The following is a 22,835-nucleotide window of genomic DNA, read 5'->3' as shown; positions in this document are numbered from 1 at the left end:
CAACAGGAAATTGGGGAACCCAGTCTGCTAGGCAAGAGAAGATGCTTCTAAGTTCTAATCTGTGGCTACTGGCTTAGTCCGTTTGTGTGTGGTATAGAACTGGGAAGTGTGTTAAGGATGACTGAGCCCTGCTTCTGGACTGAGAAAGTTGAATTATATTCAAAATGGATGCAAAGGCAACATATAATCATAAGAATTTACTACAAGTCTTTCATCTCCTTCGTTAATGTTATTCCTTAGTGTTGTGTTCTTTTTGATGTTACTTTAGATGAGATCGTTTTCTTCATTTTTGGGGGTTGCTTGTTGTTACTATATAGAAATGTAACTGATTTTTGTACTGCAACTTTACTTTTTAAAATTTTTTGTCTTGTAACTTTACAGAATTCATTTATTTTAATATTTTTAAAAAATGGTGCACCTAGGATATGTAAGATAGCATCATCTTCAAATAGGGACATTTTTATTTCTTCCTTTCCAATTGGTGTGCCTTTTCTTTCTTTTTCTTGTCTAACTGCACTGGCTAGGACTACTAGTATTACATCTAGTAGAAGTGATGAGAATGGGCATCCCTGCCATGTTCTTGATTTTACAGAAAAAGCTTTCAGTTTTTTGACATTGAGTATGATGTTATCTGTGGGTTTTTCAGGTATGGACTTTATTATGATAAGGTATTTTTCTGCTGTTTCTTTTTTGTTGAGAGTTTCTTTTAAAATCATGAATGGATGTTTAATTTTGTCAAATGCTTTTCCTGCATATTTTGAGATGATCATGTGATTTTATTCTTTGTTCTGTTAATGTGGTGTTTCATATTGATTTTTGTATGTTGAATCACCCTTCAATCCCAGGAATAAATCCCACTTTGTTGTAGCATATGATCCTTTTAATGTGATTCAATTTACTAGTCTTTTGTTGGGGATTTTTGGATGTTAACTGGGGTAATCAGCTTGTATATACTTTTCTTGTGTTGTCTTTGTCTGGTTTTGTTGTCAGAATAATACTGGCCTTCAAAATGAGTTTGGAAGTGTTCCCTCTTGATCAATTTTTTTTGGAAGAGTTTGAGTAGGATTGGCATTAATTATACTCTACATGTTTGGTAGAATTCACCAGTGAAACCATCTGGTCTTGGGCTTTTCTTTGTCAGGAGGTTTCAGATTACTGATTCACTCTCTATACTAGCTATGGGTATGCTTAGACTTTCTATTTTTCATGATTTAGTTTTGGTAGGTTTTATGTTTCTAGGAGTTTGTCTGTTTTTCTAGTGTTTCCACTTTGTTGGTCTATAACTTTTCGTAAGTCTCTTAAGATTCTCTTAATTTCTGTCATCATGTTTTTTCTTTCCCTCATGGTTTTATTTATTTTAGCTTTTTGTTACATGACTCTAGCTCTTTGAGGTATAAAATTAAATTATCTGAGATCGTTCTTCTTTTAATTATATGCATTTATTGCTATGAACTTCCTCCTTAGTACTGCTTTTGCTATAGGCCATGAGGTTTGGCATGTTGTATTTCACTTTCATTTGTCTTGAAATATTTTCAAATTTCTTTTTTGAGCAAGTGGCTATTCAAGAATCCTATTTAATTTCCACATTTTGGTGAGGATTCCACTTTTCCTTTTGCTATTGATTTCTAGTTTCATCACATTGTGGTCAGAAAATATATTTGACATAATCTTAAATTTGTTGAGATTTCTTTTGTGCTCTAACATGTGATCTATTCTTGGCAATAGTCTGTGCTACCTTGACACAGAATGTGCATTCTGCTGTTGTTGGGCAGAATGTTTTGTTGTATATATGTTGGGTCCATTTGGTCTATAGGGTTGTTCAAGTCCTCTGTTTCCTTACTGATCTGTCTGGATTTCCTATCTAGTGTTGAAAGTGAAATATTGACACCTCTTACTATTATTGTAATGCTGTCAAGTCTCCCTTCAGTTCTATCAATGGTTGCTTCATATATTTCGATGATCTGATGTTGGCGGCATGTAGACTTATAATTGCTATATCATCCTGGTGGATTGACCCTTTTATGAAATGTACATATTTGTCTCTTGTAATGGTTTTTGACTTAAAGTCCGCTGTGTCTCTTTTAAATATGACCACCTCTTCTCTCTTTTGTTTGCCATTTTCATGGAATATTTTTTTCCATCCCTTCACTTTTAGACTATGTGTGTCCTTAAATCTCAAGTGAGTTTCTTGCAGGCAGCATATAGTTGGGTGATGATTTGTTAAAAATCCATTTAATCACTTTATATCTTTTAATTGGTGAACTTAATCCATTCACATTTAAAGTAATTATTACAGGAAAGGATTTACTATTACCATTTTGTTACTCATTTTCTGTTATATAGTAGTTCTTTTGTCTTTTTGTCTCTTGCTGTCTTCCTTTGTGTTTTGTCAGTCTTTCGTATTAAGATGCTTTGATTCCTTTCTGTTTTTCTTTTATGTAAGTTCTATAGGTACTTTTTCTGGTTGCCTTGGAGATTACATAAGATATCTTATAGTTATGATAGTTTAAGTTGATAACAACTTAAGTTAAATCACATACAAAAATGCTATACTTTTAAATGTCACAATTTGCATCTGTTCATATTATGTACCTTTAAGCTATTGTGGTTATAGTTATTTTAAATAGTTTTGTCTGTCAGCTTTTATATTTGAATGAAAAGTGATTTAACTACCACCATTACAGTAATACAGTATTCTGTATTCATCCATGTATTTACCTTTACCAATGACTTTCATATTTTTTCATGCTATCATGTTGCTGTTTTGCATCCTTTCATTTCAATCTGAAAGACTCCCTTTGGCATTTCTTGTAAGGCAGGTCTAGTGGTGATTAACTCCCTAAGAGTTTCTCTCTGAGAAAGTCTTTATCTCTCTTTCGTTTTTGAAGGAGAGTTTAGCTGGGTCTGTTATTCTTTGTTGGCAGATGTTTTTTTCAGCCCTTTGAAAATATTGTCCCACTCCCTCCTGGACTGCAAGGTTTCTGCTGGAAAATCTACTGATGATCTTGTGGAGGTTCCCTTGTACATGATGAGTTGCTTTTCTCTTCCTGTTGTTAAAATTCTCTTTGACTTTTGACAATTTGATTATATTTTAGTGTGGTTTTTTTTTTTTGTTTCATTTAATTTGGTGATCTTTGGGCTTCTTGAAAATGAATCTCCATTTCCTTCTCTAGATTTGGGAAGTTATCAGGCATTATTTATTTAAATAAGCTTTCTGGTCCTTTCCATCTCTCTTGTCCATGTCTCTTGTCTCTTGTCAAACTCTCATAATGCATAAGCTGTTCTGTTTAATGGTGGCCTATGAATCCATAAAGATTTTTTCACCTTTTTCATTCTTTTTCTCTTTTTTCCCCTTAACTGGATAATTACAAATGACTTGTCTTTGTTTGGTGAATTTTTTTTCCTGTTTGATCAAGTCTGCTGTTGAACCCTTGTAGTGAGTTTTTCAATTCATTTATTGTATTCTTCAGCCCCAAAATTTGTTTTAAAAAATTTTTTTAAGTCTTTTTGTTGATATTTGTAAAGATAAAAAAAATTTTTGTTAATTTTGCTTATGCATCATTTTCTTGAGCTTGTAGAGCATCTTTACAAGAGCTATTTTGAATTATTTGCCAGGTAATTCATATACCTCTGTTTCTTTAGACTAATTTCTGGAATCTTATTTTGTTCATTTCTTTTTATTGGTTTTTTTTTTTTTTTTTTTTTTTTTCTGAGATGGAGTCTTGCTCTGTTGCCTAGGCTGGAGTGCAGTGGCACGATCTCGGCTCACTGCAAGCTCTGCCTCCAAGGTTCGTGCCATTCTCCTGCCTCAGCCTCCCGAGTAGCTGGGACTACAGGCACCTGCCACCTCGTCTGGCTAAGTTTTTGTATTTTTTAGTAGAGACCGGGTTTCACCATGTTTTTTTAATGACTTTTTTTAATGACTTTTCTTACTTCTATTCCTCTTTAAATCACTAGGATGTGGGGAGATATGGGACTACTGTGTTTTCTGTAGTTTCTTTTTTACCCCAGTGCTCTCTCCAATTTCACTTTAGTTTCTGCGGTAGCCCTATTTTTTTCTTCTTTTTTGAACACTGCCATGTTATTTTATTTTCTTCTGATTTTCTAAATACCTCCTCCCCAAGTTTCTGTCTTGTGTTATTGCTTTATAGATTGTTGGCTTCATCCAATTTTCCTTTTTTAAATTAATGAGAAAATATTTGGTCACAGTTTTCTTCTGCTTTATTACTAGTGAATGTACTTCATCTTTTATTATTTTTTTCTGTACATTCCTTTTTTTGTAGTATCATTGTATGATTCCTTTAGAGGTTTCTTTTTATTTTATTTTTAATATAGTTTTATTTCAATAGCATTTGGGGTACAAGTGGTTTTTGGTTACATGGATGAATTGCAGTGGTGAAGTCTGAGATTACAGGGCACTCATCACCTGAGTAGTGTGCATTGTATCTCATATGTAGATTTTTATCGCTTACCCTCTTCCCACCCTCCTCACTTCTGAATCTGCAATGTCTGTTACACCACTCTATATACCTTTGCATACCCATAGCTTAGCTTCCACTTATAAGTGAGGACATATGGTATTTGGTTTTCCATTTCTTAGTTATTTCACTTGGAGTAATGGGCTCCAACCTCATCCAAGTTGCTGCAAAAAAACATTTTATTCTTTTTTATGGCTGAGTAGTATTCCACGGTGTATATATACCACATTTTCTTTATTTACTCATCAGTTGATGCCCGTTTTAAATTGGTTTTGTATCTTTGCAATTGTGCATTGTGCTTTGATAAAAATATGTGTGCAGGTGTCTTTTTATATGATGACTTATTTTCCTTTGGGTAGATACCTAGTAGTGGGTTTGCTGGATTCAATGGTAGATCTACTTTCATTTCTTGGAGAAATATCCATATTGTTTTCCATAGAGGGTGTACTAATTTATATTCCTACCAGCAGTGTACAAGCCTTCCCTTTTCAATAAAGGTTTTTTTTTTTAATTATTCATTATTGTAGGAACTGAATTTTTCTTTGATCAGCTAATTGCAGAAGGTTCATTTTGGAATAAGGGTAAGGGTGATTTCTTTGTTCTGGTTGAGGATTTTGTATTAAATGTGATTAGCTGTTACCTTGCACCAGCCTATGGCAATAGGTCAAACTTTTTCTCTCTGCTAACCCAGAGTCAGCATGTTTCCTGGAAATTTTTATTGTCTCTGGAATTCCTTGTTTAGTTTTGCCTTCTTTGTCTCTGGGATCAAACCAAGTCCAGGAACTTCCTCTTGACAGTTGACCCACACCCTTTACTATTATAGTAAATAAAGGTTATGTTCCTTCCCTCTAAGCATTGTGTGTTAGTGGGCTTTTTTTCCTGTGAGATTTTAACCACTGTGAGTGCTCTCTTTGTATTATCTTGTCTCTTCTCCCTTTATTACCCCTCCCCTATAAATGTCTACTCCCTATCCCCCACCATAATTCTTTCTTTTCCCAGTTTGGTTGCAATCACACCTAATTCAAAAAGGTGTGGCTTGGGTTCTATTAATTTCCCTAAAAATATAGTTTGCTTTCTCTTTCTCATTCTCTGTCTTGCTCTCTCTGTCTTTCTCTCTATGTCTCTCGAGGGTGAATTCTAGCAAGACAAGGAGGGACTCTGTTTTTATGCTGTGATGAACAAGTCAAAAATCTAAATTTTATTGACCAATTGGTGCTCTGCCTGAAAATTCCTCCTTTTTTGATTTCAGATACTTTTAGAGTGCAATAGGCAAATCATCCAGAAGTGAGGAACGAAGCCTTAGTAATTGTCTAGAAGAGTTTGGCCTTTTGTAGACTAAGTCATTGAGGACCTAGCCCCTTATTCTCTTTCCAGATTCATTTTCAGCCACATGAACCAGATACTTCAGCCATATGGTACTCCTTAGAGTCTTTCCAAATAAACCACACTCATTTTTCTTTTTCTATTTTGTTTGTTGATTAAAATTTTTTTTTAATTTCAACTTCCATTTAGATTCAAGGGATACTTGTGCAGGTTTGTTACATGGGTATATTGCATGATGCGGAGATTTGAGGTATGATTGATTCCATCACCCAGGGAGTGAACGTAGTACTGAATAGGTAGTTCTTCAACCCTTACCCCACTCCCTACCTCCCTGCTGTAGCAGTCCCTGGTGTCTGTTGTTGCACCTTTATGACTTTGTGTACCCAATGTTTAGCTCCCACTTATAAATGAGAACATATAGTGTTTGATTTTGTGCTCTTACATTAGTTTGCTTAAGGTAATGGCCTCCAGCTGCATCCGTGTGGCTACAAAGGGCATGATTTCATTCTTTTTTGTGGCTGTCTAGTGTTCCATGGTGTGTATGTACCACATTTTCTTTATCCAGTCCATTGTTGATGGCACCTGGGTTGATTCCATGTCTTTGCTATTGTGAATAATACCATGATGAACATACAAGTGCATGTGTATTTTCGGCAGAACAATTTATTTTCTTTTGGGTATATACCCAGTAATGGGCTGTTGGCTTAAATGGTAGTTCTGTTTTAGATTATTTGAGAAATCTCCAGACTGCTTTCCACAGTGGCTGAACTAATTTACACTCCCACCAACAGTGTATAAGCATTCCCTTTACTCCACATCCTCACCAGCATCTGTTGTTTTTGGCTTTCTAATGCCATTCTGACTGGTGTGAGATGGTATCTCATTGTGGTTTTGATTTGAATTTCTCTGATATTGGCCTGTAGTTTTCTTTTATCATTGTGTCTTTGGCATATTTTCTATCGGGGAATGCTGGCTTTGTAGAATGAGTTAGAGAAGAGTCCATCCTGCTCAATTTTTTGTAGTAGTTTCAATAGAATTGGTACCAGCTTTTCTGTATACATCTGGTAGAATTTGGCTGTGAATCCATCTGGTCTGAACCTTTTTTTGGTTTGTGGGTTTTTAAATTACTAATTCAATTTCAGAACTCAATATTGGTCTGTTCAGGGTTTCAATTTCTTCTTGATTCAATCTTGGGATATTGTGTGTTTCCAGGAATTTATCCACTTCCTCTAGGTTTTCTAGTTTGTGTGCATAGAGGTATTCATAATAGCCTCTGAGGATCTTTTGTGTTTCTGTGAGATTGATTATAATGTCACATTTGTGTTTTTTGTTATGTTTTTTGGATCTTTTCTCTTTTTTTTCTTTGTTAATCTTGCTAGTGGTCTATCAATCTTGTTTATTCTTTCAAAAAAACCAACTTTTGGTTTTATTGATGGTATAGACTTTTGGGTCTCAATTGCATTCAGTTCTGCTGTGACATTTGTTAGCTTTGGTGTTAGTTTGTTCTGCTAGCTTTGGGGTTAATTTTTTCTTGTTCTTTTTTTTTGTAGGTATGTGTTAAGTCATTAATTGAGATCTTTCTAACTTTTTAAGGAAATTGTTTAGCACTATAAACTCTCCCCTTATTACTGCTTTTGCCTCATCCCAGAGATTTTGATATGTTGTGTCTCTGTTTTCATTTATTTCAAATAATTTTTGACTTCTGCCTTAATTTCATACTTTACCCAAAAGTCATTCAGGGGTGTTTAATTTACATGTAATTGTGTGGTTTTCTGAGATCGTCTTGTTATTGATTTCTATTTTTGTCCTACTTTGGTCTGAGAATATGATTCATATAATTTTGATTTTTTTGACTTTGTTGAGATTTGCTTTATGGCTGAGTATGTGGTTGATCTTGGAGTATGTGTCACGTGCAGAAGAGAAGTATGTATATTCTGTGGTTGATGGGTAGAATATTATGTAGATGTCTATTAGGTCCAATTGGTCAAGTATTGAATTCAAGTCCAGAATTTCTTTGCTAGTTTTCTGCCTTGATGATCTGTCTAAAGCTGTCAGTGGGGTGTTGGAGTCTCCCTCTATTATTGTGTGGCTCTCTAAGTCTTTTTGTAGGTCTAGAAGTACTTGTTTTATGAATATGGGTGTTCCAATATTGACTGCATATATATTTTGGATAGGTAAGTCTTCTGGCTGAGTTACATCCCTTATCATTAGGTAATGCCCTTCTTTGTTTTTTTACTGTTATTGGTTTACAGTGTGTTTCATCTGTTAGAAGAATAGTGATCCTTGGTCTTTTCTATTTTCCATTTGTGTGACAGAACTTTCTCCAACTTTTTACTTTGAGCCTATGGGTGTTGCTACATGTGAGATGGGTCTCTTGTTTTATCCAGTTTGCCTCTGTGTGCCTTTTAAGTGGGGCATGTAGACCATTTGCATTCAAAGTTAATATTGATATGGGCAGTTTTGACCCTATCATGAAACTGTCAGCTGATTGCTTTATAGTTTCTATTGTGTGGTAGTTCTACACGGCCTGTAAACTATGTACTTAATTGCCACACTCACTTTCTCACATAGGCCTTTGCAAATTATACCCTTGGCTTGAAACAATGTTTGCCTACCTTTCTGTCTGGGTAACTCCTGCTCATCTCTTCAGCTTTGGCCTAGATATTACTTGTTTGAGAATATTTCCTGACACCTCTCTTCCTTCCCCCGGGTCCAACGTGCTTGCCTTATCATGGCACTTAACCATATATGGCCTGTTTTTCAGTGTCCCAAAATAGACTGGATTTCATTGAAGGCAGGAATAGCATTTGGTTTACCATTCTATCCCCAGCACTCAAAACATTGCCTGGCCCACAGTAGGTGCATGATAAATATTTGATGAATAAATGTTCACTGCCTATTTCAAAGCATACTGTATTGTGTATTAATCAATGAATGGCTGATATATCCTGAAATTCTGGACAATATGTGTGTTCAGTACTGGAATTACTATTAAAATATTCTTTTTAATATTTTTGTCTTTTCATAAGAGTTAAAGTATTCATATTTTGTGTTTCAAATATCTTAATAATTGGCTGAAAAATGTCAAACCATAGATAGTCTAAGATCCATGAGGCTAGAGATTTTTGTTTTGTTCATTTCTGAATCCCTATCACCTAGAAAAGTGCTTGGTACATACTGGGCACTCAATACATGTTTTCTGAATGCACAAATGAAAACATGGAGTTTGCCTCCTTAAATATTGTGAACTATACCTGTCTCTTGTCTTACCTAGTCCTGGCCCTGTGAGGCTTAATTGAATATGTGAAGGTCTATTGAATTCCTCCCTGCAAAAAGAGGTCTTCAGTATAAACATAGCACATATTTTCTGGGTAGAATTGGGACAGCTAATGAGGGTTTTTGTGCCCTAGTGAAAAGTCTGCTACATCCTTGATCTTAGGGGCTTGAAATCACAAGGACCACCTTCTCTCTCATTCACCCTAAAGTGAAACGTGATAGCCAATAAGTCCTGCCCTTGTAGAGTTCGATCAGTCTTGGTGTTAAAGATGCCTGAGCAGTAACAAGTCACTGTACATTAGGAAAATTTCTGTGATAAATGTGAGAGATAAAAACCAAAATGCAGTAAAAAATATGACCTAAGATAATTAAGAAAATAGAACAGAACCCACCAACAGTTATAAACTATAAATTGGAAAACTTGAACATCAGCACAGAGATTTGGGAAGTTATAACATCCATGAAACAAGAACAAGATGCTCTGGAGAGAACACAGTCAGGAAAAAAAGAAAAGAGTTCCTGGAAATTAAAAAAAAAAATCTTGACAAACCAAAACATTCAATAGAAGGGCTGGAAGATTAAGTCAAGAGACTCTCCCAGAAAGTAGAATGAAAAGAAAGACTCAGAACATCAGAGAATAAAGATAAAATAAAGGGTCAACTGGCAGATCCAAAATTTAACTAAGACTGTTTTCTAGATGAAAGAATGGAAAAACAAACAAACAAACAAACAACCAAAAAATAATGAAGAGGAGAAAATTATAAAGAAATATCAGTAGAGAACTTCCCCAAATCTTCCAATTGAAAGAGTCTCCTGAATACTCAGAAACAATGAATGAAATAAGATCAATACCTCTAAAATTACAAACCAGAAAGGATAAAGAGAGGAACTTAAAGCTTTTAAAGGAGAGAAGTGGGGCACTTACCAAAAGATGAAAGTCAGACTAACATCAGATTTACCATCAGCAACACAAGATGCCAGAGGACAGTGGAGTGATCCCTTCAAATGGCTCTCAACCTAAAATTCGATATTGTGTCAAACCATGAGACAAGTGTGAGGCAGGATAAAGACATTTTCAAGCAGAAAGCCTCATAACTTTTGCCTCCCATGATCTTTTTCTTATGAAATATGTTTAAGATATGCTACAACAAAACAAGAGAATCAATTAAGAAAGGGGGTGGCATGGGGTGAGGAAACAGTGACTCCAGCCCAAGAGAGTAATTAAAGGAGGTCCCAGGATGCAGCTGAGCAGCAGACCTGACAAACAATCAGCCTTGAGTGGGTGACACCACGAAGGCCCATATAACAAAGTGCACATTTTCCTCTGCTGTGAACCATAGTTCAAAGACAGACTTATGTACATATCTTTTATTCATTTTCAACTTTTAGAATCAATCTTTAGACCAATAAAAAGTATTTAAGTTTGGCTACAGAAAAGAACACAAATGTTTTAAACCTCTATAGTGAAATAGAAAAAAAAAAAAATAGGTTGGAGGGAGGAGTGAAGAGGAGATGAGGAGTGGGTAATAACCTCATCTTACCAGTTAGGGAGCGTTTATAATTGATGAACTGAAACAAAACAAAACAGCCTTCTGTATGTTACTTAGAGTTGCAGAAATAATCATTAAGGAAATTAAACTGGATATGCCTATATTTTTGGAAAAAAAGTGGAGAAGTAAAGTAAATGACTTAAATCTTCGTCTGATTTTGGAAAAGGTCTAATATTTATAAATCCAGAAATGGTAATATATGTACATAATTTACAGTTTTTGGGGTAACCATTTGATGTACCTTCTGAAGTTTGAGAGAAATTTTCTCTGGGGAGTGGGACTGGGGCTGTGGTGATGGAGGTGGGGGCATGAAGAGTCTCTTGCTTTACTAGATATGCCTTAATGTAGTATTTGATTTTGTAACTCTTTGTGTGTATTGCTTTGATTGAAAACATTAAAAGTACTTAAAAAAGAAACTAGTATACTGTAAACACTTGATATATGGCAGCTGTTATTATATTAGTAAGAGGGCAGGGAAATAATCCAGAATTATATTAAGGAGTTGTTATGGCAAAGTATTTGAAGCATGGATTTTTGGCTAAGTTTGAGTCCTGGCTGATGGATGTATATGGTTGGCCTTGGCAATGCTCGGGTTCTCATCTGTAAAACGGGGATAATCGTAGTATCCACTACACATCATGGTTAGGAAGATTATACGTAATATTCCATATAAAACTGTTAGCATAATGTTGGGCCTATTATAAAGATAATAAATATCTCTTATTTTATTCAGTATTATTAATTTTAGAATAAATTTGATTTCAAGGAACAAAGGACCTACATGTGGCTCCAATTTTACTGTAGGTATTAACAAGCTTTGTGACACAGAATAGATAATTGCAATTGCCCACAGCATTGTTTCTCTTTAAAAAAGTACTTATAATCCTATCTGCTTTTGTAACTTTAGAATCAATTGCAAAAGTTAATGGAGTTTCTCTTTAAAAAAGTAGTTACAATCCTATCTGCTCTTGTAACTTTAGAATCAATTGCAAAAGTTAATGGAGTCTTTAAGAATAAAAACTTTAGCAATAATCCCGGGGGAGGAAATGTGGACTCTGCAGCTGATAAAGCTCTTATATGTAAGTGTTCAGAGTGGAACCTTCTGTAGGCTTGCTCCTGAAATAGATACAGGCTCACAGTTCCTTATCGAAAACTTTGGAGCCAGATATATTTAGAAATTCAGGATTTTCTGGTTGTAGAAAGACAATTTGGTATTGTCTGCCATTTTATTATGCAATAACTCCAGTGACATCTGAGAAAGTACCTGTAATCAAACACATTAATGTTTTTATATTAGAAAATATTAATTCACAAGTATTAGGTAGGCTTTAAGAAGCCATCATTAAATACATAACATTCCAGGTCAGATATTGCTGCACAAATTGGTTCAAGTCAGATCAGGTTTTGCCGTCAAGTAGGTTTTGAAAAAACTTTGCATTTTCTGTGCTTTTTTGTATTTCAAAGTTGTATTGAGCATTTGAGGATCTGTACAGCCATCCCATATAGTTTTGTGATTTTTCTTTCCCATATACTTTTGGAAAGTTCACTTCTTTGGTACATGGCTCTGAAATGAGAAGATTATATTTAACAGTAATGATGAAACAGCCATTTTAGTGCCATACATTTGAGGCTGCAAAATAATACACTAAAAATACTTGGGGGAACTATTTTTGAATTTTAAATGATAATTATTGGAATGAGGTTTATGGTTATTTTTGTTGTTGTTGTTCTCCTACAGGAAAAAGAGCCTGTGGATTTCTCAGTCAAATCTCAAGCGGATAGAGAATTTCAGTTCTTTGACCACAATCTGATGGAATCCATTAAAATGGGTGATCCGAAAGTTCATGAATTCCTTAGGTTACTTGCTCTCTGCCACACTGTAATGTCAGAAGAGAATAGTGCAGGTAAGTGAAAAGTTATGTCTGAGTGGTGAACCTTGTTTTTGTTTTTTAAAATTGAAACTGACACTAAATTTGAAGGATTTACAAATTAAGCGTTTGAGCAGTGAGCCTTGTTTTTTGTTTTTGTTTTTTAACACAGAAACTGATGTTAAATTTGAAGGATTTTCAAGTTAAAGATAGGACATAGTTTATATCCCATATGTTTTGAAAAAATGTGGAGAGATTTAAGTGAAAAAGAAAAGAAACAAGGACAATGGAAAAGTGAGGACCCAAATATGCTAGTCAAGGGATGACGTCGTTCTTACAATTGAGCACCACATTTGACTGTAAGCTTCTGGGTAGCCAGGACAAATACTGAAATACAGTTGAGTCACACATCTCTCATTATTAGTATGCATATCTAATAGATGCAGATGACCTTCAGGCATATGCTTAGAATGAATTTTCCCAGTAACAGAGATAAATTGATCTTGATATTAGAATAGTCTTATTTAGGCTCCATTATGAGAAGGTCCTCACACTTGTGAGATGGTTGTTTGGAACTCAGGGTTCATAGGATAGAACAAAACCAGTTGGGCCACTTAACATTTTGAAGCTGTGAGACAGGTAGATAATGGTATAGTGAACTGGCTTCTTGCCCTAGTTGAACCTAATCTATTCCATTTATATGTTTTCCTCAGCCCACTAATTCTTCCTACAAGGTCTTTGGTTCTTTCTCAAATCTGTTTAATTTTATATCTCAATTTTATTTCTTGAAATCTGTTAAATATATTGCATGTGCTGTTTCTGATACTTCCAATATCTAATTTTTTTTTCAGATCTTATTCTGCATTGTTTCTGTTGGTTCTTAGGTTTTACTTGTTGTTTTATACTTTTCACTGTGAGCTGACCATTTTACTTTGAACTTAATTTATATAAATTTTTTGGGTCCGGTTGGTTCCTCCAGAAAGGATTTACATTTGCTTCAATGTTCTAATGTAGGAACATTTTAAACTAAAGTTTCAACTTGATTTCTTTCAGGCCACCTAGATATTGTGAATTCGGAATGCAAGTTTACATGAGAGTCAGTGATTGGTTATAAATTCTTGGCAGATATTTTTTTCCCTTCCAATTATAAGGAGGGTTCTATCTAGGCAAGTTTTATTCCAAGCCCTCTTCAAGGGGGCATGGGTGTCCAGTTTACCCTTATATTGAGAGTAGTCTTTGGGGGACCCAGTTTTGAGAGGCCATCTTTCACTGGACTCTCACCTTAGACAGGTACTGGGCTATGGCTTTTTAAATTAAAGCCCAGAGACCTTGAAAACCAATGATCAAGTTCTCCTGGTTCAGAAAACGCCCTCAAGGCAAATGCTGGCTAATGTGCTTCTTTAATCCCTTAAGTGTTCATTTTCTCAGTCTCTGACCTGAACAGTTCTTACTTTCTTGCAAGTTCATGAAGGTATTTAAGAATATTAAAATGCTTTTATAGTTGTTTGTAGCAGTTGAGCTTGGTCCTGACACCCATTCCACCATGTTACCAGAAGTAGAACTTATGTTATTTCGTGGGTAGATCAAGTAATTGCTCTAAGTTTTTTCCTTTTGTGAATTTCAAAAATTCATTCATGCCTATTGTATCAAGTGAAACAATACAATACAAAAATTTATAAAGGTGAAGCTAATGGTAGCTTCCCTGAACTCCAGTCTCACCCCCACAGAGGTAACCACTGGTAACATCTAGTGTGTATCATTTCACCCGTTCCTCTGGCTCATAAATATATACATATATTCAAGAATATTTCTAGATATTTAGGTGATTTGTTTCTTTTTAACAAAAAGAACTCATAGTATAGCCATTAATATGCAACTTGTTTACTTAACAATTATCTTGGACATGACTATAAATCAGGAAATATGGGTCTAGCTCTGCCTAATTAATAGTCTTTAAACATTAAACTAATTAATTTTCAAATTAATTTTTACATATAAATATATAATTTTATATAAGGGCTTACTTTATATATGCTGTTTTATAAACTGTCTCTCTCTATGTGTATATATACATATAACTTATTTTATTCTTTTTGTCTCCTCTCCCCTCTTACCGCCACTCCAACTACACATAATATCAGGTAACAAGTATTAATATCCTGGTTTGATTTCTTACATTTCAAGGGATTTCTTATATGCATTCTCATAAAATGGTCATTAGTGGCAGACTGAAGTAGAATTTGGAGTATCTCTCCATCACTCTTTAGCTGTGTGATCTCATCAAACTCATGTAACCTCTTTCAGTCATAGGTTCCACCAGTATAAAATGGAAATAATAATTTTAATAATCTCTACCTCAAAGGCTGCCCTGAGGATTATTTGGGTTAATATATATTAAAAAGTTTTAGTTTACAAAACATTCATGGCACATCTCTAGTCACAGAAAATACGAAGGTTTGATCTCTAACCTAAGAAACTGAGCACAGTGAAGAGGCAGACTCAGAAATGGATGTTTTCCTATAAGATGACAAGGGCTATAGCAGTGATATGCATAGAGTCCTATGGTATCCCAGAGGACAGATACCAGATTGAGCTGTTGGTGAGTAGAAAAGATCTGAGGACAGGAAAGATTTTTAGACCTGGTGCTTGAGTTGGGTGTTAAATAATGAGTTGGAGTTGGCATTGGAACTCTATGAATGTTAGCTGTTAGTCAGTATTGATACACTTGTTTCTTTACCTTTTAGGAGAGCTGATTTACCAAGTTCAGTCACCTGATGAAGGGGCTCTAGTGACTGCCGCTAGAAATTTTGGGTTCATTTTTAAATCCCGGACCCCAGAGACCATAACAATAGAAGAATTGGGAACACTAGTTACTTATCAATTACTTGCCTTTTTGGATTTCAACAACACCAGAAAAAGGATGTCTGTCATAGGTATGGTTGGTAGCTAAGACTATTTTTGATCTTTTCATACTGTTGTGGTTATGCTTTTCAAGGATTATTTCACTTTTGGCTATGTGCTGAGGGTTGTGATAGTTTTGAAACTTTATGTATAAACTCTTGTGTTGCTCAACCTAGCCTCAATACTGCAGTGACATATAACTAACATTTATCAAGTGCTCATTATGTGCCCAGCACTGTTCTAAATGCCTTATATGAGTATGTACAATATATCAATAAAAATACAAAAAATTTTTAAAAATCAACCACAAAAATGCTCTCCATGAATTAATTTATTTAATTGTCCCAACAATCCTAATAAGGTAGGAACTATTATATTTATACCTATTAACAGATAATGAAACTAAGACACAGAAAGGTTGGGTAACTTGCCCAGGTTCACATAGTTTGAAGTAGAATAGCTGGGATTCAGACCTAGGAAGTGTGACTGAATATCCCATTCACTTGTTCACTATACAATACTGGCTCAGGATGAGTTTCTAAATTGCTTGGCACATGACAGTTGTTGTGAACATCGTCATCAGCCTCCTCATTGTCATTCATTTTCTCTGTCCACCTCCATTGCTGGAGAGGACCACCTAATATTATATTTAGCACCACAACAAATCTGTGCTTTCCTGACTCAATGCTAACTCTAAGTGCTGTGTCAATGTCCCTCTCATTCATATTTAGTGCCTTTTTCCATTTTCACAATAGATATTCTAAACCTTGGCTATTTCCTCAAGTTCTCAACACTGCTACAGTCTTCTTTACTCTTGAAAGCTAAATTCATCTCCTATTTCTCTAAGAAAATAAAGGCCCTCAGGAATGCACACCATTAAGTCTTTTCCCCATCCTCCCCCTTCATCCCTAAGCTGTATCTTTAATAATTTACTCTCCTGCATCAGAAAACAATTGCTCTTTTTCCTTTTCAAAGCTGAAGGTTTTTCCAGTCCCATTCCTTATCCCTCCTTGCTTGCTCACTTCTTGCTTTTGCCTTCAATTTCTCAATTACTGGCTCCTTCCTTCAGCCCACAACTATATTATCCTCCTGTTTCCTTAAAGATATTCTTCATATGCTGGTGTCCACTAACTTTGCCACTATATTTTTCTGCTTTCCATCCCAGATTAATTTCTTAGGTCAGTTTTTGCTTCTTGCCTTTCTTACTCTTTTCATCCCATTAGGGTTAAGTTTCTTCTGCCTCTACTCAAGAAGAAATGCTTTCTCAGAGGTTTCCATTAACCTTGTAACTTCCCAGTCCAATGGCTTTTCCTTATTAATCTGTTCATCTATCTATTTTTTTAAACTTAGTAGTATTTGAGACTGTTGGCCCTGTTTTCTTGACACTCCTGTTTTGGTCTCTGTAAACTTTCTGGCTCCTGTTTCTCTTCTTGTCCCATTGTTTTCTTTCTCAAGCTCCTTTGCTGACTATTCTCCTTCATCACATTCTTCAATATTGATGTCCTTTTCTCTTTTTAGCTCCTGTGTTCTTCTTGGATGATCTTGAGCACATACATGGTGGTAGCTATTGCTTATATTCTGTGACCTTCTTATACAGCTGTTTAGCTTCAATCTCTTGCTAGAGTCCAAACACACATTTTCAGCTTCCGTTATGTCCTGTCACTGGATTGTTACCTAAAGTTTTACGTCAGATATGGAACTTTCTTTCTCACCACTATAGTTCTATCATCTGTATTAAAATTCACAGTTACCTGTCTAATTGTATGCTTGTCAATGAACTTTATAATGAATTCTTTTATTGAATTGTTGCAACTGCATGTAACATGCATGTCCCATTTAAGACAAGAGGAGACTAAATGCAAAGATTTTAAGTAACTTGCCAAAGATTGTCACACAGCTGTAACACAACTTGTGGCACAGTTGGGTAAGAGGCAGATCAGATATGTGAACCCAGGTTTTCCAAAATCTGGTCTTTTAAGCCCTATTATAGCTCACTCACTTTTTTCCATAGCTTTTGTGCCCCTTGGCTGATGGTTCTCAAACTTTAGCTCCCATCAGCATCACCAGGAGGGCTTGTTACAATACAGATTGCTGGGCCCTAGCCTCTAGTTTCTGATTTAGCTGGTCTGAGGTGGGGCCCACCAATTTGCATTTCTAACAAGCTTGTGGGTGATGCTGATGCCACTGGTCAGGGAATCACAGTTTGGGGACCACTTCTCTAGACTAATAGATCCTCAAGTACTATCCATTATTTTCCCCAGAGATGTTTGAGACATTTCTCTAATCCATCTCCTTCTCTTCCACTCTCAGGCCTTAACATCTCTAGAATATTCTGTTGTCACCCTGTTTGTAAGTCTCTCCTCAGAGGCATCAGAATAATATTTATTAAAATGGCCTCATAAACCCCTTTTTAATCATAAAAGCTTTTTGTCCTTTTTTCCTAATTCCCAGTACCCTGCCTTAGTTAAGGTTCTTGTCACTGCTTGCTTGTATTATTGTAATATCTTCAAAATTATTCGCTTTTAAAATAATCCTCTATGCTGTCACCAGGATATTCTTTCTAAAACATAGGACTGATTTTACTACCCCCTACTTAAAAAGCATAGGTGGCTTCCCAAACCTTAAAAGAAAAAGGCATTAGTATGACGTGCAAAATTATTTGCAATCTGATCTCAATCTACTTTTCTTCTACTTTCCAAAACTTTGAGCTCAACTAGACCTCAACATCCCTGGATGCATTGTTGCTGTTATACCCTTTGGACATGCTGTTCCCGTCTTCAATACTCCTTTCCCCCACTTCTCTTCTTGGAAATGTTCCCTACTACTCATCTGGTAATGTCCAATTCAAATGTTACCCATTTTTCAATTCTTTTTCTATTCTCCAAATAACCACATTCTTCTGTGTTCCCCAGAATGCCTTGTTCATAACACCAGTGTGGTATTAGTCCCATGACACTCACAACTATCCTAGTCATTAAACTGTGTGCTACCTCAGGCAAGTGCTATACCTTAGTCTTCCTAAACTGTCCAAGGCAAAGCACAGAGCTTGGCACATGATAAGTTTTCTATAAATGTTTATGAAATACTACTCAACCCAACACTTTGTAAATTACGAATATCCTACTCATTGTATTTAATCAATTTCTTACTATTTAAAAAGTGTTTATACGTAACAGTAGGGTTTTTGGTCTCTAACTACTAGAAACTAGCCTTGAAAGATGGCTCTCAGCAGGTAAAAACCAAACAACATCTGAGAATGTTTATTTTTATTTTTATGTTTTGACAACAGGGAAGTCATCACCAGTGCCACTGATGAGCACACATGCCGTTCTAGGTGTTGGCTTAGTGTTGTATCAGCAGGAGCTATCTTCTATTTACAGCCTCAGGGAAGGTGTTATTGATGTTGGTTTGGCCCAGAGTTGGTTTCTTTTTGCTCTGAGGGTGTTGACAAAAACCTAAAATTGCTACACAGGGAGATGTTTGGCTTCTCCTCAGCATTGGTCACCATTACAGGCTGTGGAGAAATCGCAGCCTAACCACAAACATCAGATGTTTGCCTTAATGGATCCCATATGAGGAAAGGTAGTGCTCTACCACAGAATGCATGAAGGTTTGCTGGATTTATTTTTATTCTGTTTGGTTTTTAATCAGGAGGATTTTTAGAGGGACTCTACCCGGGCAGAAAAGTCTTTGCATGATAACAAGGCAGAAAACAATCCTGGTCTCATGATCGTCACATGGGTTGGTCTGTAGGAACAACACCCTGATGCGAAGGCTCAGGCATTGCTTCTGTTGCTGCTGATCCTCCCCTTTCTCCTCCTCCCTCTTCTGCTTCCTTGTTTTTGGGTGGCAGCCATTATTCACTAAATCATCAATGTATAATTTCAATACCAGTAGTACTTTCATTCTGAAGAAAGAGCCCTGATTTAAGTCAGAAGTATCTATATAAAAATTGATTTCTATAAAGGATTTTTTTCCAGAGGGAACAGAATATACTATATTAGTAAAAAATATAAATGACATTATATAGTTTTGGAAGGACCAATTCTACTAATTCTGTAAATAGAAATACAGAGATAAAATTCAGAGATAGCTATTAACAGGGGCAAGTGGCAGATAACCATTAAAGAAGAAGAAATTACAAGAAGCTTCTTGGAAGGCTCTTACGAGATCTTTAGATAAAAATTGCTCAACTCTAAACTTTTTCAAGATTATCAAAGTACAAATCACACTGTCATGTGACAGGCATTTCTCTGTGTAGATGTATGAACAGCGGCGATATGGCAAAATAGAATTATTTACCACCCTTCACAGTGCTGCTGTTACATCTAACTGGAAGCCATTTATGACATTTTTTCTTTTCTTTATGTCACAAAGGCATAGCTTCTGCTTTCAATAAATTGTGCACAATTTTGGTTCATCTTAATTAAGTAAATATTGACTTAAGTTCCCCCTATGTTCCAGGGCCTTCAAGCTAAGGGAGAATGTGAAAAGTTGAAAGGTAGTTCTATGTGGCTGCATCCAAGAGAACATGGTGAAATAGACTGGATAGTGCAGCTCTTAATAAGCTCTATATGTCATGTCAAGGAGTCCAAACTTCATAGAAGGGAGAGGGAAGCTATTGCAGGATTCTAAGCAGCAGCGTGAAGATGACTGTAACTGGAATATATGGAAGAGTCTGGAAGGAAGCAGTACTGGAATGGGTAAATCCAGTTAGGTTAAAGTGATTTTCTAGGCAAGAGAGAAGTGGCAAGAGAAATCCGTAGCTTCCCTTAGATGTATGGTTGGTGAAGGGAGAACTGTGAGTAATGCCCAGATTTCTGATTTGGGAGGCTGAGTGGATGGTGAAGCTGATTACTAAGACTGGGGATATAAGAGGAGTAGCTAATTATTGGAGGAGGGTAATATGTCCAGTATGAGTTTGGTGTGCCTGAGCATATCCAAGAGATTTTCAATTGGTAGTCGGATGTGCAGGTCAGAATGGAGTGCTAGAGATGGATTGGACGGGAGATACACATTTGAAAACAGCCTGATGATGGAACCTGAAGCCATAGAAATGATGCAGTTGCCCAGGGACAGTATGAAGGATGGGAAGATAAAAAAAGACCCCGAGTAAATCTCTGAAGAACACTAATATTTAAATGGAAAGCATTGGGAGAAGATTTTATAACCTAAAAACTGTAACCTTTGTCCAAGTTCTGGCCGTATGTTATCTTGACCATTTAAAACTATGTCCTTTTTAGTTTATTTAAGAAATACTAACTTCTGAAATGACTTAGATTTAATTAACTTTGAACAGAAATGACCAGAAGGCTTGGAAGAAAAGAGATATAAAACTTGCTGCTAAAGCAAATGTTTAATGAGTAAACGTAAGCAGGATTCCATGAAATTGGATTTCCACAAAATCAAATTTAAAGGGACAAATACTAGGTTAAGGGAAAGTATCAGGGATGGAAAGTATTTATTGAATCAGAAAATTGTACTGCTGCAAAGGACCTTTGAAGTTAGATTGTTTAAACATCTCCTTTTTACATGTAGAAACTGAGATACAGTAATGGTAAGGGATTTCAAAAAATCACAATCAGTTTGTGATTCTTCCAGACCAGTGATTCTAAATGTGTGGTCCAGGGAACCTTAGAGAACTTTGTGAGTTTTTCAGAGGATGCACAAGGACAAAAGTATTTCATTATAATATCACTATTATTTATCTTTTTCATTCTTTTTCTCATGAGTATACCATGGAGTTTTGCAGAAGCCATGTGACATGTGATGTCACAACAGAATGAATGCAGAAACAGATATGGGAATCCAACCCTCTTTTATTAAACTAGATGTTACAAAGATCTGTAATCATGTAAAATAATGCCAATCTCCAAACTAATATTTTTTGGAAAATAAAGTTTTTTTATAGAAATGTTATTTATGCTTATATGTTAGATTTATAATAATAATTATAGTAACTAGTGTTATAAAACGGATATAATAAAATTTCTCATTTTTAATTTCTAATATGGATATTGATAGATAACATTCACTTAAAAAAACTTTTTAGAATCCTCACTCAGCATTGAAAAATTATAAAGAAGGTCCTGAGACCATAAGTTAGAGAACTAACGTCCTAGTCTAGAATACAAAATACAAGCAAATGTAGGTTATTCATCCTTTGCCTTTATACCTCTGGTGTTGGAAGGGAGAAAATATAAGGGAAATTATTAAATTGGATTATTGTACAAGAAAATCAAGAGAGAGTCTTTCCTAGGATTAAATTTTCCCCCCTGGTTTAACAATTAGATAAATTGCATATGTTTTTCTCTTTCTTTTTCCCCAATGTGGGGGTTAGAGCTAGAGTACAAGAAAACCCACATGAGTTCTGGCAGTTAGGCAAGCTAACCAAGGGTCTTAAAACAGAAGACAAGACCTAGACAAGGCCCAGTCCTAAAAAGCTTCCAGGGTATGTTATTAGATCTATGTAAGCCAGGAGGAAACTAGAATAGATAAGTGTAGACTGGGGTAGAGGGGAGGGTAACATTGTATTTTGGTTTTTATATTTTTTTAAACTAAGCACTAAATTTTGTATGCCATTTTCTTTGGCATTACATTAACAGTAATTAATAGTAAACATTTATGTTAACCTTTTTTTGAGGCATTCTCTTTGTAGATAAATGGGATAATTGAGTAGAAAGCATGTAATGATCTTTGACTGAACTGATGAAGCCTATGAGGGCAAGAGTATTCAGATTATGAAGTTGTGACAAAGCCAGTTGTCTTAAGTTGTAGGCAGTTCTGGGAAGAAATACCCAGCCATGTCATTCATTCATTCAACAAATAATTATTAATTGCCTACTATGTGTCAAGCTGTACAACTAAACCTAAAAAGTTAGGCCAAGTGTTCTGTGGTTTGAAAGAAAGCTTTGTCTAACAGCAATATGCTGGGGGTTGTCGGTGGGAATGGAGTTGAGGGTAGCCTAGGAAGGGCTGTCAATCTCAAACCTGTGGGGCAGGTTAAAAACACAGTACTACTGATGTAGACTTCCAGTGGGAAAGAGGTGGAAACTTTATTTTTAAAAGCCCCTCTGTGAAATGTGTTTTCAGCCAGAATTGTTACCCAAGAACGAACCACCAAGAATTAATGGACTTTTCCGGAGTAAAAGGGATGAAGAAATATGTCAGCAAGGGCCAAGAAAAAATGCATGAACCATGACTTTGAATGGCTAGAATTGCATATGGAGATGATTTAGCATAGCACTGATACTGATTTGAACAGCAGGTCTTGAATTTCACACCAGGAGACAGGCAAATAAAGCTCTCAATTCTGCTTAATATGGAGATGAAGACTTAATTTAAATGTATCAACCCTTCAGAAATAGTAAGCAAGGAAAACAGGAAGGTCATATGCTTCAGAATAAAAACACTTGTTTCTGAATTTGGGAAATCAAAGA

At 35.6% G+C, this 22,835-nt stretch overlaps 1 protein-coding gene across 3 annotated transcripts in view; it reads left to right on the top strand.

The window, feature by feature from the left end:
• The window catches only part of ATP8B4 (ATPase phospholipid transporting 8B4 (putative)), a 283,542-nt gene that overhangs the window by 196,448 nt on the left and 64,259 nt on the right, over window positions 1-22,835 (top strand). For all 3 annotated transcript variants that reach the window (XM_055362981.2, XM_019011219.4, XM_063698541.1), the window contains 2 exons: window positions 12,366-12,531; window positions 15,240-15,428. In XM_055362981.2, the coding sequence (XP_055218956.2) occupies window positions 12,366-12,531; window positions 15,240-15,428 (355 nt within the window). The remainder of the gene's footprint in view (window positions 1-12,365; window positions 12,532-15,239; window positions 15,429-22,835) is intronic.

The sequence above is a fragment of the Gorilla gorilla genome, chromosome 16 (assembly GCF_029281585.2).
Source record: "Gorilla gorilla gorilla isolate KB3781 chromosome 16, NHGRI_mGorGor1-v2.1_pri, whole genome shotgun sequence".
NCBI lineage: Eukaryota > Metazoa > Chordata > Mammalia > Primates > Hominidae > Gorilla > Gorilla gorilla.
This window is presented reverse-complemented; position numbering and strand designations above follow the sequence as displayed.